This window comes from Psittacula echo, assembly GCF_963264785.1.
Source record: "Psittacula echo genome assembly, chromosome: 3".
Classification (NCBI taxonomy): Eukaryota; Metazoa; Chordata; class Aves; order Psittaciformes; family Psittacidae; genus Psittacula; species Psittacula echo.
Genome location: NC_137736.1, coordinates 96,141,734 through 96,157,183, shown reverse-complemented (window position 1 = coordinate 96,157,183; position 15,450 = coordinate 96,141,734). Strand labels below are relative to the sequence as shown.

At 39.8% G+C, this 15,450-nt stretch overlaps 1 protein-coding gene across 2 annotated transcripts in view; it reads right to left on the bottom strand.

Annotated features, from left to right (window-relative positions):
- Window positions 1-15,450, bottom strand: part of DGKH (diacylglycerol kinase eta) — a gene marked incomplete at its 5' end in the record, with an annotated part of 167,644 nt that overhangs the window by 28,688 nt on the left and 123,506 nt on the right. For both annotated transcript variants that reach the window (XM_080613420.1, XM_080613421.1), the window contains 9 exons: window positions 1,059-1,158; window positions 2,583-2,668; window positions 2,881-2,965; window positions 4,533-4,672; window positions 4,976-5,084; window positions 7,336-7,498; window positions 8,710-8,812; window positions 9,974-10,099; window positions 11,187-11,293. In XM_080613420.1, coding sequence (XP_080469546.1) covers window positions 1,059-1,158; window positions 2,583-2,668; window positions 2,881-2,965; window positions 4,533-4,672; window positions 4,976-5,084; window positions 7,336-7,498; window positions 8,710-8,812; window positions 9,974-10,099; window positions 11,187-11,293 — 1,019 coding nt within the window. The remainder of the gene's footprint in view (window positions 1-1,058; window positions 1,159-2,582; window positions 2,669-2,880; window positions 2,966-4,532; window positions 4,673-4,975; window positions 5,085-7,335; window positions 7,499-8,709; window positions 8,813-9,973; window positions 10,100-11,186; window positions 11,294-15,450) is intronic.

Genomic DNA, 15,450 nt, shown 5'->3' with positions numbered 1-15,450 from the left:
ATGAGTGGTCTGCTTGTTGTTTTTTTCCAGACATACCCTGTGGCACCCAATCAGATTAGAGCAATTACAACCAAAAACCCCTACACTCAGATTAAAATAACACACCATGCTAAGCTCAGTCTGCCACATAACTAGGGTACAGATTAGATCTTACTCCTCTCCCAGTGGCCTGCAGCACAGAGAACCATCACAGATCTGCCTATACTATGTATTATAAGAAATTATGGGTGCCCAGTACCCCAATTTGGAGAGATAATCTATGGGTACATGCCCAGCTGTTAGACTCAGACACAAGGTTGTTTTTGCAACACAGCTGTACATTTAAGCAAGTAAGTTGTCACAGAGCAAAGAGGCTCAAGCCAGAACCAAACACCAAACACCTCAAACACCCATCACTAAGCAGTTGCTCTTTCCAGGTACACTGGAGAAGAAGTGATTTTTCGTGCTTAAGGGAAAGGAAACCAACACTGTCTGGCCTTGGAACAGTAAAAAAGAAAAGCTCAGTTTCTAAAATGTGCACCGAACAGAAATGTGAACCACAAATTGCCATTTAGCAAGTACATTTCCTGACTCTGATTGGTAGTGATTTTGTTTTCTTCTCATCCTTTTCAGCTCATGTAAATTTTGTGCCTCATACAAATCCTTTTGTTGTTTTTAGGTTTTGTTTCCAATGCTTTCACAGCACAATTTCTAAAATTTGCAGCTTAAACCATTATTTTTAACATTGTTGTCTCTCTTCCTTACATTCTCCCAGCATACTCTCTCTTCATTATCCCATTATTTTCTCCTAATGCAAAATATTTCCTTTTGTCTCTACGTACGTTGCCATGAACTTTATCCTTTATGAAGGAAAAAGTATAAACAGCATTTGTAGAGATCTCAGAGTTTAAAGCTGGCTTAGAAATAACTGTTCTATGCAAGAAGAAAAGAAGATTTTCAAGTCACTGGTTGAAATGAAAGCCAAGCTGGGCATCCTGGAGCAATTTGAAAATTAAACACCTAAGAGCTAAAACATCAAAACCCCACAACTTTAAAACAGAATATAGTCATAGTCTTACTTTAATGGCCATGGCATCAGCTTCCTCTGCATTTTCCACTGGTTTTTCGTAAGTCTTCCCTATTTTGGCAACAAAGTCCTTTACAGTTTCACATAATATTCTTCAGATAAAAAAAGGAGAGGAGAGAAATCAAATTAAATAAAATAGGTATGTTTTGAATATTACATTCTTTTGGTAATTTATTTATATGCACACTGCTGTAAATCATTCTTGTTGGAAACTGAACTCTGTGATCATACTTGCAAAGCTGATGATACTCGTTTCCATGGCTTGCAAAATTCAAGTTATAAGCTTTAAAACAAAAACTCTTCCTACCTTTTATTTAAGGCTTTGCATACATTGTATCTCAGTCTCTTATTTCTAAGAACTGAAAGAAACATGACTAATTCTATCCATTCGCTTGCTTGCACACTTTCCATACCAGAGGAATTAGCAAACTTGCATTCACTTTGATACCTTCAAACACAGTCTTGCAAACTCCCATACAAAGTTGAAGCCTAGAAACCACTGACTTCAATGGAGTTCTTCTTACACACATCCCACTGCACTGCTTGTGGTTTTGAGCCGCAGCTGACACTGAGGCATATCTATGCAAACTGCAGTGGCGGCAATGAATTTTCATTGTGTAAATCAGAGAAAGACTTGGTTCTTATTACCTACACTGCAGATAGACAGCGAACTTACTAACGTGGCATGGATAACTGCTTAGTACTGTTCATTTTGTTGAAATTTATTTGACAGAAATTTAATAAGTTTAACCAGATACAGACCTAATTTAGAATCTGGAGTTATAATAGTATCCTGCAGTTTCGTTTTCAACACGTGCTACGTATACTTTAGAAACAAAATTTTATTAACTTGCTTTTAGCAAAAAAGGAAGTGATGTAATGACATTCAGATGTATTTTTTAAGTTTCTATCACTCTTCTTTAGCATATTGCAAAACATAAGATTATTTCTTTTTCTGCACAGTGAAGGTATACACAGAATACTTCTGATCTCAGATGATATCCATTATATGCCAAGTAATTGTTTTTCATTTTCAAGTGTTTCAATTCGGTGAAAAGAACCCTTTTGTCTTGATTAAATTGACACAGCTATGACAAAGCTACCTAGCCTGAAGTTCTACTTCATGTTGAAGTTGATTGTCCTCTTAAAGATATAGATAAAGCTATGCATAAAGCAAAACACAAGAAATGTAATGTGAAGTGATCAAATATTTGCATTAGTAACAGTAAGTTTCATATATAAGCTGCACGCAATGTGGAGTGATTTAAAATCACTTTGTATTACATGATTTTTTTAAATGTTGATGTGTTTAGTATAAAGCTATCCATTACAATTGTGCCATATAAAAATTTTGCAGAAAGAGAACATCCACTCTAAAAGGTATAAATCAAGATAGATTAAGGCAAGCCAGCTGGGTTAGACATAAGAAAATCAGGCTTAGACAGAAGGTTATTATAGTGATGGTGTTACACAGGGGATTTATTCCACACATGGTACATAAAACGGATCAACTCACTTGGCAGATGAAATGACAACGGAGTGCTGATCGGAATTGAGAATTTTTGCAAGATGAGCAGCAACTGAGTCCTCGTAAGCTGATATCTGAAAACAGAGAGAAAAAAGACTTCAATTTCCCCACGTTTCCACGGTTTAACACAAAACAGTAAGCTTAAATGTCTCCAAACCCAGCAGGATTTCCATTTCAGATCTATTACAAGGACATGCAGCTGGCAATGCAGATTTTATCTGCATACTGTATTTTATGTACCAGTTTTTTTAATATTCAAAGCAAGAAAACAAAAGTCAAAGTCCACCTGGCACTCCTCTGACTCTTCTGCAGTCACTGGAAGTATAGAAGGCTTTGCTGGTAATTTCAGTTCATATGACATTATACTCCACCTGAAAGAAACAACAGCTTTTAAGTTTCCAGATTGTTAGTTTTATCTTTTCTCCAACATAACAAAAAGAAAATTCATTGTCATACCACAGAATATCTGTTAAAAAAAAAAAAAAGCAGCAGCTTAATTTTTAATTGTAAGCTAATTGTATATGGATAAAATAATTGAGATTAATGTTAACAATTAGTTTTATTGCTCACACTATTTGCTAGTGATTTGATGATGAGCCTCATTTGTGAGCAAATCAGTGGATATTCAATGCAAGCAACAAATTTTGCGATAAAACATTTGTAATATAAAAGCATTTGTGGAAATTAACTACTGAAGTCAAAGGAAAATAGACATTTTTCTAAAGAAAAAGCTCTGAGGTTACATTAGCTTTTCATCTCAACTAGGGGAGGCAGACATGAGAACAAAGCAAATGGTGCACTATCTCCATTGACACATATATATTTTTTCCCCTGGTAAAGGACAGTACTTTACAGCATAAATGGTATGAAACTGCTAATGGCAACATCCATCAAAGCCTGCTGAAAAGAACAAGTGATCATTGAAGATGGCCTTGGGAGGAAGCCTACTGAAATTTGAGCAGAAAAGGAAACTGAGCTTTTTTTTCAGTACAGAAAAAGGCAAACATGATTTAATTTACTACTCTTTCAGAATGCCCAGGCCAACAATTATTTCTAAGGATCAGTAACAAGCAATTCTCTACATACTTTGCTGTAAAACCATCAAACAATCTGCAAAAAAGGACTTGTTTCTCTATTTCATGTTAAAAACCCTAAAATGAAATCACCTTTAGTGACATTCACATGTTTGTAATTAGAGCAAGCACAGAAACACTCAGAAGAGAAAGGAATAGAGTAAGAAATACTCTTGTCATAAACACTGTTAAACATTCATTGGAACAACGTGACCATCATCCTCTTTGTCTTTTCTTAAATGGGGATTGCTCTTTTGCTGAATGGATGGAAACCACAAAAAAGGAGTGGAAAGATCCCTTGGTTTTGACTAAAAACCCAGAAATATTAGTAGTAGATCAAGCCATAGATGCAGGTAGAATCTTGTCCACAGCTGATGCCTCAGAAAATTACATGAAGGGTGAAAACACACCGTCTGACTTCCCCCCATATCCAAGGAAAGAGAGCTCAGTGGTCTTCCTCCTAAATAAAGATGTTACTTTTAATGGCACTTAATAACGTGCATGGAGTCCATAAAACTGCCCCCAAATGGTTTTGAATCAATATAATTTCTTAATGCTTACAACTTCTTGTAACAGGCAGTTATGCAGCTTCATCAGTTATGCAATAAACTGTCACCTTTTGTTCATCGTTGGACAACACACTTCCTACTTTCATCACCACTCCTCCCTCTGACTCTTCAGTTTAAAAATTACATTGAGGAGCTGTCCCCACTACTATTTTGGCTTCCCTAATGATTATGATCTGCACCCTAAAAACCCAAACCACTGAAGACTAAGCCTCTAAGATAGATTTAGGCCATCAGACACCCAAACAAATACAATTTGAATCCCATGGTAAATCAGGTATATGCACATTCAAGTTTACCTGTCTAACATTTTTGTGCTGGCTCGTTCTAGTTTTTCCAAAATCTGAGGAAGTTGTGTATCATCATCACAGGATCCTCCCCAACCAAGGACACGAGCAAGGTCATTTCCAGTACCAAGGGGTAGCACTCCTAACTGACACTGAAACACAACACAGGAGCAAATATACTAGTGAAAACTAGAGGGAGAAAGTACAAACTCTTACAAATGCTTGTTACTTCAAGCAACAAATGTTAATTTTATAGCTGATGTCTAAAGCTTGTAAATTCAATTATACAATCCCAACACAACTTGCCCAGTTTACACCAGTGAATATTTTCATTTAACAGTAACAACTGAGTCTGGACCATATACAGATATGACAAAGAACCAAGTCAAGGAAAAGTAACCATACAAAACTAAGGCTGGTCAGTATAGTCAAGGAGAGTAATCATGCACACTTGCCTGTTTGTGCAAGCTGAGCTTATCGATCTCTGACAAGACCCAACCCACGCTTCCATCACCGCCACACACAAGAATCCTGAAGTTGTCAAACTTCTGAAATAACCGCAAACTGCAGAGAAAATACAGCTTCTTAGAGCCAGTAACATCCATTACTGAGAGAGCAGTCATATTCATTAGCAACTGTTACATGAAAATGTGGTCCTTTCACTGCTCTGGGGTATGTGGATACAACCATTTACTTAAATAAACCTATCTGCATCCCAGCTATTGCTGTATATTCCACTTATACTGACATTTCTGATAAATAACATGCCAAGTTTTACTTAAAAAAATTCCCTTGATATTGTTTTCAGGATTTTATTAATGTTATATTCTTAATTTTATTAATATTTTTAAAAAATCTAAGCTGTGAAATTGCAACTTCTCTGTGCTTCTCACTTCAGCCAGAAGCACAAGGCACCAATGGGGAATTTTCAGAAGAGATAAAGACACAACGACAGGATGTGCTCCACAATACAGGCGGGCTTTGCCAACACATGACTAACTAAATGCAAGGACTGTTGGAGGCAATTACTACACGTAAGGTGATCACGACAACATAAAACAAATAAGACAAGTTTTTAATATTAGATCCTTAAAGCCATATCCTGCTTTCACTTCCTCCTGTTCTCTCACTTGCAGCACCTCCAGGATGCAACACTTGAGCAGTACAGAAAAGGACAAGAGAGACAGAACAAGAGGAAAGGTGAGACACAGAGGAAAGGGGAATGAGATGTGAAGAAACAGCCAATAAGTAAAAACAACAATGATATAAACTTAAGGAAACACCAACAAAACAAAAGAATCATAAAGTATAAACTCTTAAAATAATAAAACCAAAGACGTTTATTCTTAACGCATGTTATTTTCCAGAATATGTATAATCTCTGAACTATTTCTATAAAGCAACATATTAAGATAACAAATATTTGAAGCATTTATATTTTTTCTAAGAAAATAAGTGTCACTTCTATATGATAGGCAGATACCTATTCAGAACAAAAGATGCAGATATTCAAGGAAAAAATGTTGATACCAAAACAATTTCTCCTGCCCTGAGAAAAGGGAGAAAACACTTAGATATACACTGGCTCGAACAATGCAATTCTGCCTTTTAGACCATCTAGGAAAAAAGAATACATCAGCACAACCTGATAGAAAAACTGCTAAGGATCTCTCTTTGGAAACTGTTTGGGAAAATACTTCAAAGCAACCAAGCTGACCTATAATCATAGGTTAAAAAACCAAAGTGAGCGTCCTGAACCATGCTGCTGCTCTTAGGTACAACTATATGAAGCAAGAAAACTTGCGAACAGACAGACATATTTTTCAGACTGTCCTCTCTCATAAATTGTCTCTCCAATTTAGATGAACTTTTTACTGTCAATTACATGTACAAAATGTTAGCTAAAAGGGATTCAGATTAAATTCAGATTATCAGTTGTAACTCTTTAATTACAACTTAAACAGTTAATATAGCCTGTCCATAACACCGTATTGAGTACAAAACTCCACAGCTGTGTTCCGTTATATTTGTATTATTTGCCAACTGTTGAACTGAATTTTTGTGCATGTTTCATCTACACTTTTAGCACACAAGCACTATTCTGCATCTTTAAGGGTACAGAAGTTAGCGTAACTGATATTAATAGGCCATTCAATCACAATGCTACATCTGAGTGGAATTAAGTTAGGTAGCAGGAAAATGTCCATGAATTTAATGTTTATGAATGTGCAAAGATGCTTGGGTTGCGGCCATCACTATGCAAACTTCACCCCTATCTCCCCCACAATCAACCCTTAGGTTTTGTGGAATGCCTGATGGTTTTAATTGTGTTCTTGCTCTAAATTCTGTGAGATGCTAATTTTCTTGACCATTTGCATATGTTGCCTAAACTATATTTTGACTGTAGTTTTCAGATGACAGAAGTTTTACTGTACCTGTCCATCATCCACTGAGGACTCCCCCACTGGCATTTGTGTTCAGAATTTCAAAAAAATACAGAGTACATTTAGACAACAGTTTTATTCCTTATCTATTCACAACAAATTCACAGGAATATCTGAATTATGCATATGATGTGTAAGAAAAGCAGCTGGGCAACTGTACGTAAAGGCCCTGATTCAGGAATGCATCTCAACATTTGTAATGGTTTTGATTCTTACCAGTTAATAGAAGTCAAAGCCAGCCAAAAAGCCACTAAACACTTGGGCTGATAGGTTTTGGGTTTGAATTTTAGCAATGCAGGGACAACACAACACTATACTTTGCACTAAATTCCCTTGCAGAAAGGATTGCTCCAGATTTCCAAGGTCATTACCCTAAGTGAGGTCCTCCATTCATTAAATCGAACACCTGAGCTGGATTTAACGACTGTTTGAATCGCCGAAGAAACTTTACTCCCTGATTGTCTCCACTCTTTGAGTTAACAAAAACTAAAAGAGGACTGGCACAGGATGGCGGGCATGTGGCTTTCCAGAAACCTGTGAACATAGTTAGAAAGAATGATATAAATAAAGCTTTCTAATATGAACAACATAAAAAGAAATCATGGGAAAGAGGAAGAAAGAGATGAAGGACAAAAGGAGTACATTTCATCATGCATAATGTAAACTTTAAACTGAATATTAGCCCTGCAAGGAAAACATAATTGTTAAAGATTTACCAAAAAGATTTTTTTCTTTCTGGTATTTTCAGTGCCTAAATTTAGTAAAATCCTGAAGACAATAGCTTTATTGTTTTTCCACAGTGAAAAAGTTTATTAACCTTTCAGAATACTTCCCAAATATCATTTTCACAGATTATCACATAATTAAATATATATTTCAGTTATAAGTCTTTGGTTTTTAATCTGATTTTTCTTTAACCTTACTGGGTTGATGTGGATCATCCACACCTGTATGAGCTTTCTAAGAGTACTCACAGATTTTAAAAGTTACTCTACTCAGTTGCTCCAGGTGAGACTTTGCATGAGAACTTTTTATTCCAGGCTGAAGTTATAATATTAATTATAATAGAATCACTGAACAACAGGCTTTCAGCTGTGATTCAAAGCTTAGTAAAGTCAATGCAGGTCTTAACTAATTACTGCAGGATTTCTATAATGTCCTTAATAAGTCGTACTAATGGACACTGTTGCCCCTAACATAACCAGTCCATGGAAGCAGTGGTTTCTCAGCAACACTTCAAAATCAGACATTGCAGATACAGGCTTTGACATTTGATTCAGGCAAAGTTAAAGTAACGGTATTGTTTTCAATTACTAAAAAAATAACTAAAGCTACAAATAAAAAGAATGGCATTAAAGGATGCTAATTTAAATCCACATTACCATAATGTGCAATTCAAAATAAGGTTTGATTAATTTATTTAAATGTCAATAAAAATAATTTCACATATGGAACAATCTTCCTAAAATGAATAATAAATAGAAGCGTGATGTTCTGGTCTAAGACACCACATAGCAAGTAAACGGAGTGAATATATACAGCATAAGCAATCACTTTTGCTAACTTCATACAGTAAAATTCATTGAATTTTGATAAAGTTTTTGGTCTGCACTTGCCATCAACACAAACCATAAAATTAAAGCTGTTAAGATTTCATGATACTCCTTATGAAATCCACTCCCTGTCTTTAAGTGCAGTCTGTGCAAGTCCAGAGCTACCACTCAACACACTGCAATACTACGTACCATCAGAGTCTATACTGTTTAGCGCTGTTGGTGGTATGATCGATACCTTACATTGACCAAGTGGACATTTACGAGGATACAGATCTTTACATGCAGTGTGAACCTACAAAAGAAACAAAAAATTACTTCCCTACAGTAGCAGTACAATGAGAAAGTATAAATTCTGCAATATCTATGTAAAAAAATGGGCTAATATGTAACACTTAGGTGTAGAGGGAAGAGGAGAAAACTGGGAAAAAAGTCATGACAGTGTTCATCCACAAAGGCTTGTTACTTGTTCCTCGAAATATGTTTGAAGTACATCACCGTCAGCTACTCCTATAGTAGACATGAATCATCCTTTCAAGGGAGTCATTTACCTCCATCCGTGAGCAAGGGAGGGCCAAGTTCCCAGCAGCCAGCATCTGTGCTGGGGGCAGCAGGCACACTGCACACATGCAAAACAGTAGCTCTGTATGTGCCTGGTCCACCTGGCTCTTCTGGAAGACTTATCTTCAATAAAGCTAGCAAACCCACCAAGCCAGACCATCTCATCAAAGGTGGGTCCCATAAGCTGTGCATTATAGAACTCTCTTCCACAGTTATTGGAAAGATAGGCTGCACTTCACCTAAATTTCCAATCGCCTCTGGAGATGCCAATCATTTCCAACTGCCTAGATGCAAAGCCTCAGACAAATATATGCCAAGAGCTTCAACAATAAAAAAGCTGCTAATTTGCCACTTCTTTACCCTAGCATATGAAATCTATCTTTATAGACAACTTAAAAAAACTAAGAGAAAACCAGTGTGGGGAAACAGCAATAGCATGTTATAGAATTTCAGTCAGCAACCTACAGAATGTCCTGAAGAAGAGAACTTCAATATTAGGCAGTAATAAAATATTACTACTTTAATATCAATAAATATTAACTGTATTACTAAAATACTATTACAGCAATATCTACAGTCAGAGACAAAAAAGTAACAGAAGATTAGCAGGCATACAGAACAGGCATCTGAACCTTCAGTTATCAGTTAGGAAAAGGCAGAGAAAACACACTGGATACCAACACCTATCAAAGCAAAGCTGTATCTGTGCTAGTATTAAAAAACAACTGAGACAAGTAGGACAGTTACAAGAAATTGGGAACATTAGAAAGACCTGAGTTTGCACAATCTGCCTGCTCCTAGTTAATCCAAAAGCAGGTTATGAAATGAGAAAATAAAAATAAAGCAATAAAGCTGGCAAAATCTTAAACACTTGGACGTGGTTCATTGCACCTACCATAGCTTTACACCAAAGGCACTTCCAATCTTGCAGGCGTAAAACACTGCCACAAGTCTTGTCGCAAACTGCGCATTTGGCACTGACGGGCAGATTACCCTCTAACCACTGGTGAGGCATAGCTATCTGTGAAGAAGTAGTCATAAAAGTTAAATACTCAGAAGTTAGAGGCTTTTGTCTCTCAAATGTAGGTGTATTTATTTCGAGTATTTCCCACAGCTCATCATCATCAAAGATGCAGGTATAGCTGACAAGGGTAAGTGACACTGATGTTCACAAGACAGCAGCTATAAATGTGGCCTATGCTGGTGTTTCACATGCTAGGCAGAAAATATGACAGCTGAAGAAGGGAGACACATCTCATTCAACTGTTCATGGTACTATGGTAGCAACTAACCACAAAATAAAGAGGCAGTTAAGTACAGAGACTCCGTAATATAAATAAGGACTTACGTTGACTACATGACAAAAACCAATTAAAGTAACTAGAATTCAGAATAGGCAGGACAGCAGAACACCTCTCTGGCTTTACTCCTTCACCATGGATGGTAAGTCACAGCTCTATGAAGCAGACCCTAAATGCAGTGCAAAGCTTTACTTAGTACACTCTTTGTCCCATTAATACCACAGGCAACTCAGTATACTCATAGTTGTGCAACTTTATACTAACCTTCTAGGAAGAAGTTTCACACCAGTGGCACATACGTAGTTGTTCATAAAAACAACCCATCAAAAAAACCTCTGAAAAGCTTTTGGCATTTCTCCTGCTAATCTTAAAATTCCTGCTTTCATCAGTAAAAAAAACCCCACATGACAGTGAATTCCAAAGAGGCCTCTTACCCTCTCGGTAAGAAGGACACAAAATAGATGGCCAAAACAGCATGGCAACAGTATAAAATACCACCTTTGCTTAAGAGCAGTAGGAACTTCTGGTACCAATTCTCCAGCTTCTGAGTTTCTCTGCATGTGGCCTTTAAAATCTTATAACACGGTTGCTATCTAGTGCCCACAGATACTAAACTTGTCTTGTGAGACAGGAATATAACTTTTGTCTAAATACCATGTTAATCTTTGAAAAGTGTTCAGGAATATAGCCACCTACCATTAACTTCACTGGTTCACATGGTAATATGTCTATGCTTAGCCTCTCTCTTTTTTTTTCCCATCAAGAAGAAGAGCTTTGGAAAATACTGCATATATGAATAGTACTTACACCATCTTCATCTTCAATGATATCTTTTCCAATTGAGGCTAATGTAGTCCATTTGCAGTTATTTGTTGCTCGGACAGCACATCTTTTATGCGCTTTAAACTTACACACTGGAAGGCACACACAAACACATATACTATGTTATTTGATGTATTTCAGTGATACATAACTTTAAAAAAAATTAAACATAGATAGTCCATAAAACAGCCAAATACATGTCACTTAGTGTTGCACACATGACACAACCCAACTAAAAGAAAATTCAGTTCATAATCACTCCAGCTTTAACTCTAAACTGGATTTAACTGCTTAGTTGTAGCCCATGTGTGTCCTCAAATCCACACTGGTCCCCATTTTTTCAGGTGTAGTGCAAGGCACAAAGGTACAAATATATCTTTGTCCTGGTTTAGCAGTAGCAGTCATTTTTTCTACTGGTGCAGTGCTGTGTTTTGACTTTCGACCTGGGAATAATATGATAAAGCTGATGTTTTCAGTTGTGGGTCAGAATGTTTACCCTGACCAAGGACTTTGTGAGTCTCATGCTCTGCCAGGGAGGAGGAGAAGCCGGGAGGAAGCAGGGACAGGACACCTGACCCAAACTAGCCAAAGAGGTATTCCATACCATAGCACGTCATGCCCAGGATGTAGAACTGAGAGTCCCCGGAAGGGCTGGATCATGGCAGGGTGGGGGTGAGGTACCGGTTGGTGAGCGGTTGTATTCTCTTCCTTGTTATTTCCTTTATCATTATTACTATTAGTGGTAGCAGTAGTGATTTGTGTTATACCTTAGTTATTAAACTGTTCTTATCTCAACCAGTGGGAGCTGCATTCTTTTGATTCTCCTCCCCGTCCCTCCAGGAGCGGGGGGAAGAAAGGTGGGGGGGAAGTGGACTTCGTGGTTCTGATTTACGGCCTGGGCTTAAACCACGACAGTTCTTTTTGGCGCCCAACGTGGGGCAGGAAGGGTTGAGATAACAACAGATCTGACCAAGGCACAATGCTGATTTATTGGCTCTCAAAGTTGTTGCTCTTGATGTCACAGTTTCAGTATGCTGTAGCTTACTTAGAGCCGGTATTTGCTGTGTTAGTGTTTATCAAGTGTGGGCCTTGGGCTAAGGTTCTTGTTTCACTGTACTTCATGGTAATGGCTTGCGATACGGGGGGGCTCCGGCAGCAGGGTGGGATGGACGTGGCCATGGACTTGTACCTGGCCGTCCCGCTGCTCTTCACCGTCCTGGCCCTCGTCCTCGCCTCCGTCTTTGTGAGGCTGCGGGGAGCCGAGGGGGAGCGGCCCCGGGAGCCGGCGGCGGCCGAAGCGGCCCGGGAGAGCGGCCCCGGGGACCAAGCGGCGGCGGGAGCGGGGCCGGAGGCCGGGAAGGAGGCAGCTGCCGAGCAGCGGGAGGAGGCGGCGGAGGAGCCGAGCCCCACAGCTGAGCCCAGCCCCGCGGCGGCCGAGAGCATCCCCCAGCAGCCGTCTGCCGAGCCCCGCGAGCCTGAGCCCCAGAAGGATGCAGGAGACCTCGCAGCGCTTCCCAGCAAGGCAGAGGAGGAAGATCTGGACTCGGAAAAAGAGAAGCTGGTGGTGAGAGAGCCTTCAAGCACAGCAGCTACACTAGCCCCAGTGACAAGTACAGCAGCATCATTTGAGAGTTTTGAATGGCCTTTGGGTACCCTTGGGACCTGCCTGCTGATTGTGATGGGGATCACCATGTTGGCACACACACAGAGTGTGTTCTACCCACGACCATTTTGTCTGATCCTGAGAGTTAAGCAGAGTCAGGTTTGGGTCTTGTCTGGGTTTAGACAATACAGGGGGACCGAGAGGTTTTCCCCAAGGCTGGACAGTCATGAGTGTCACGGTGTGTGGGACAGTATGGGCGAGTATCTAATCCACTGGGCCCCTCCAGTGCTTTGGAAGCGTCGGAGATGGAAGGCAGCTGCATGGAGTCCCCGACAAGTTGCAGAGACTGCTGCAGGGGAGGGTGAATCATTTTGAGCCTGATGGGCCCATGACACTTCAGGCCATCAGGGCAGAGATGCAACATAGAGATGGACTCATGATCGAGGGGTGGACTTTGCAATGGGCCTCTCCTGCTCTGAAAGACTGTTACAAGTGATGGTATATTGAAAATGTGGGATCTGAGCATGACATGAATGGTATGGAATAAGGGGTGGATACTGTCCTGGTTTAGCAGTAGCAGTCATTTTTTCTACTGGTGCAGTGCTGTGTTTTGACTTTCGACCTGGGAATAATATGATAAAGCTGATGTTTTCAGTTGTGGGTCAGAATGTTTACCCTGACCAAGGACTTTGTGAGTCTCATGCTCTGCCAGGGAGGAGGAGAAGCCGGGAGGAAGCAGGGACAGGACACCTGACCCAAACTAGCCAAAGAGGTATTCCATACCATAGCACGTCATGCCCAGGATGTAGAACTGAGAGTCCCCGGAAGGGCTGGATCATGGCAGGGTGGGGGTGAGGTACCGGTTGGTGAGCGGTTGTATTCTCTTCCTTGTTATTTCCTTTATCATTATTACTATTAGTGGTAGCAGTAGTGATTTGTGTTATACCTTAGTTATTAAACTGTTCTTATCTCAACCAGTGGGAGCTGCATTCTTTTGATTCTCCTCCCCGTCCCTCCAGGAGCGGGGGGAAGAAAGGTGGGGGGGAAGTGGACTTCGTGGTTCTGATTTACGGCCTGGGCTTAAACCACGACAATCTTTAACTGTATTTTTGCCTCTTCTATTCCTCCAGTGACACAACTCAGATACATGGTTCAAATTTGCAAGAGGTGATGGGGTATGTTTTCACAGAAGTGTTTTACTTCAGGAGCTCTGTTTCTTTGCTTAATGGATCCTGTTCGGGCACCATGCTATGCCTTGTTTTCCCAGAAGCCGAGGAACTGAAGGATTAGATGGTGATACCTTTACTCAGGATACTGGTAGTTACAACATTTTCCAAGAGGTTACATTAAGTGAAGAAGAGCCTGACTCCTTAATGGATTATTTATTAAAAATCTACTAATTGGAATACTCAGCACAAGTGTGTAGTATAGGTAGACATTTTGACAATCTAGTAACTATATGTATTTTGTTCAACTCAATTAATATGACTAGTTAATGATACCATATTATATCAAATAGATTGACGCACCCAACTGTGGGTATTTCTCTTAATGGAATTGCATGACATCAGTCTATTTAGACTGCATTATAGAAATTATTTTGGCAAAGGCCATTAAAGGTTTATGAGAACTAGCCAGCAGACCAGAAGTAGTAGTCTCAAACAAATATTTGACAGGAAACTGTCAAAAGCTTTGGCCCATCACTTGTCCACCATTAAAAAACATTAAGCCAAGGTACAAAAGGTCTTGTGAATCATAAATTTCTCATTCCACTGATCCATTGCCAGATCAATTTAAAAAGTGAGTTGAGACTAGGTAAGCAACAATCTGAGTTTGAGAGCAATCCTCACTGTTCTGGGAGATGTGTGGAAGTATGTGCTTAGCTCAAAGAAAAAGGAGGCCATAGGTTTTTTGCTTTTACAATAACTCCCCTGCTCATTTAAAAAAGCAGCAGCATTCATAGACCCAAAGTGTGCAAATATCCCATATACCTCAACTAGCAGAGTAGGCTCACATTTTCAGAAAAACTCGCTCACAGCCCAGAAAGCCAACCGTATCCTGGGCTGCATCAAAAGCAGCGTGACCAGCAGGTCAAAGGAGGTGATCCTGCCCCTCTACTCTGCTCTCGTGAGACCTCACTTGGAGTCTCGTGTGCAGTTCTGGTGCCCTCAACAGAAAAAGGACATGGAACTGTTGGAACAAGTCCAGAGGAGGGCCACAAGGATGATCAGGGGACTGGAGCACCTCCCGTATGGAGACAGGCTGAGAAAGTTGGGGCTGTTCAGCCTGGAGAAGAGAAGGCTGCGTGGAGACCTCATAGCAGCCTTCCAGTATCTGAAGGGGGCCTACAAGGATGCTGGGGATGGAGGGATGGACTATTCATCAGGGACTGTAGTGACAGGACAAGGGGTAACGGGTTCAAACTTAAACAGGGGAAGTTTAGATTGGATATAAGGAAGAAATTCTTTACTGAGAGGGTGGTGAGGCACTGGAATGGGTTGCCCAGGGAGGTTGTGAATGCTCCATCCTTGGCGGTGTTCAAGGCCAGGTTGGACAAAGCCTTGGGTGACATGGTTTAGTGTGCGGTGTCCCTGCCCATGGCAGGGGGGTTGGAACTAGATGATCTTAAGGTCCCTTCCAACCCTA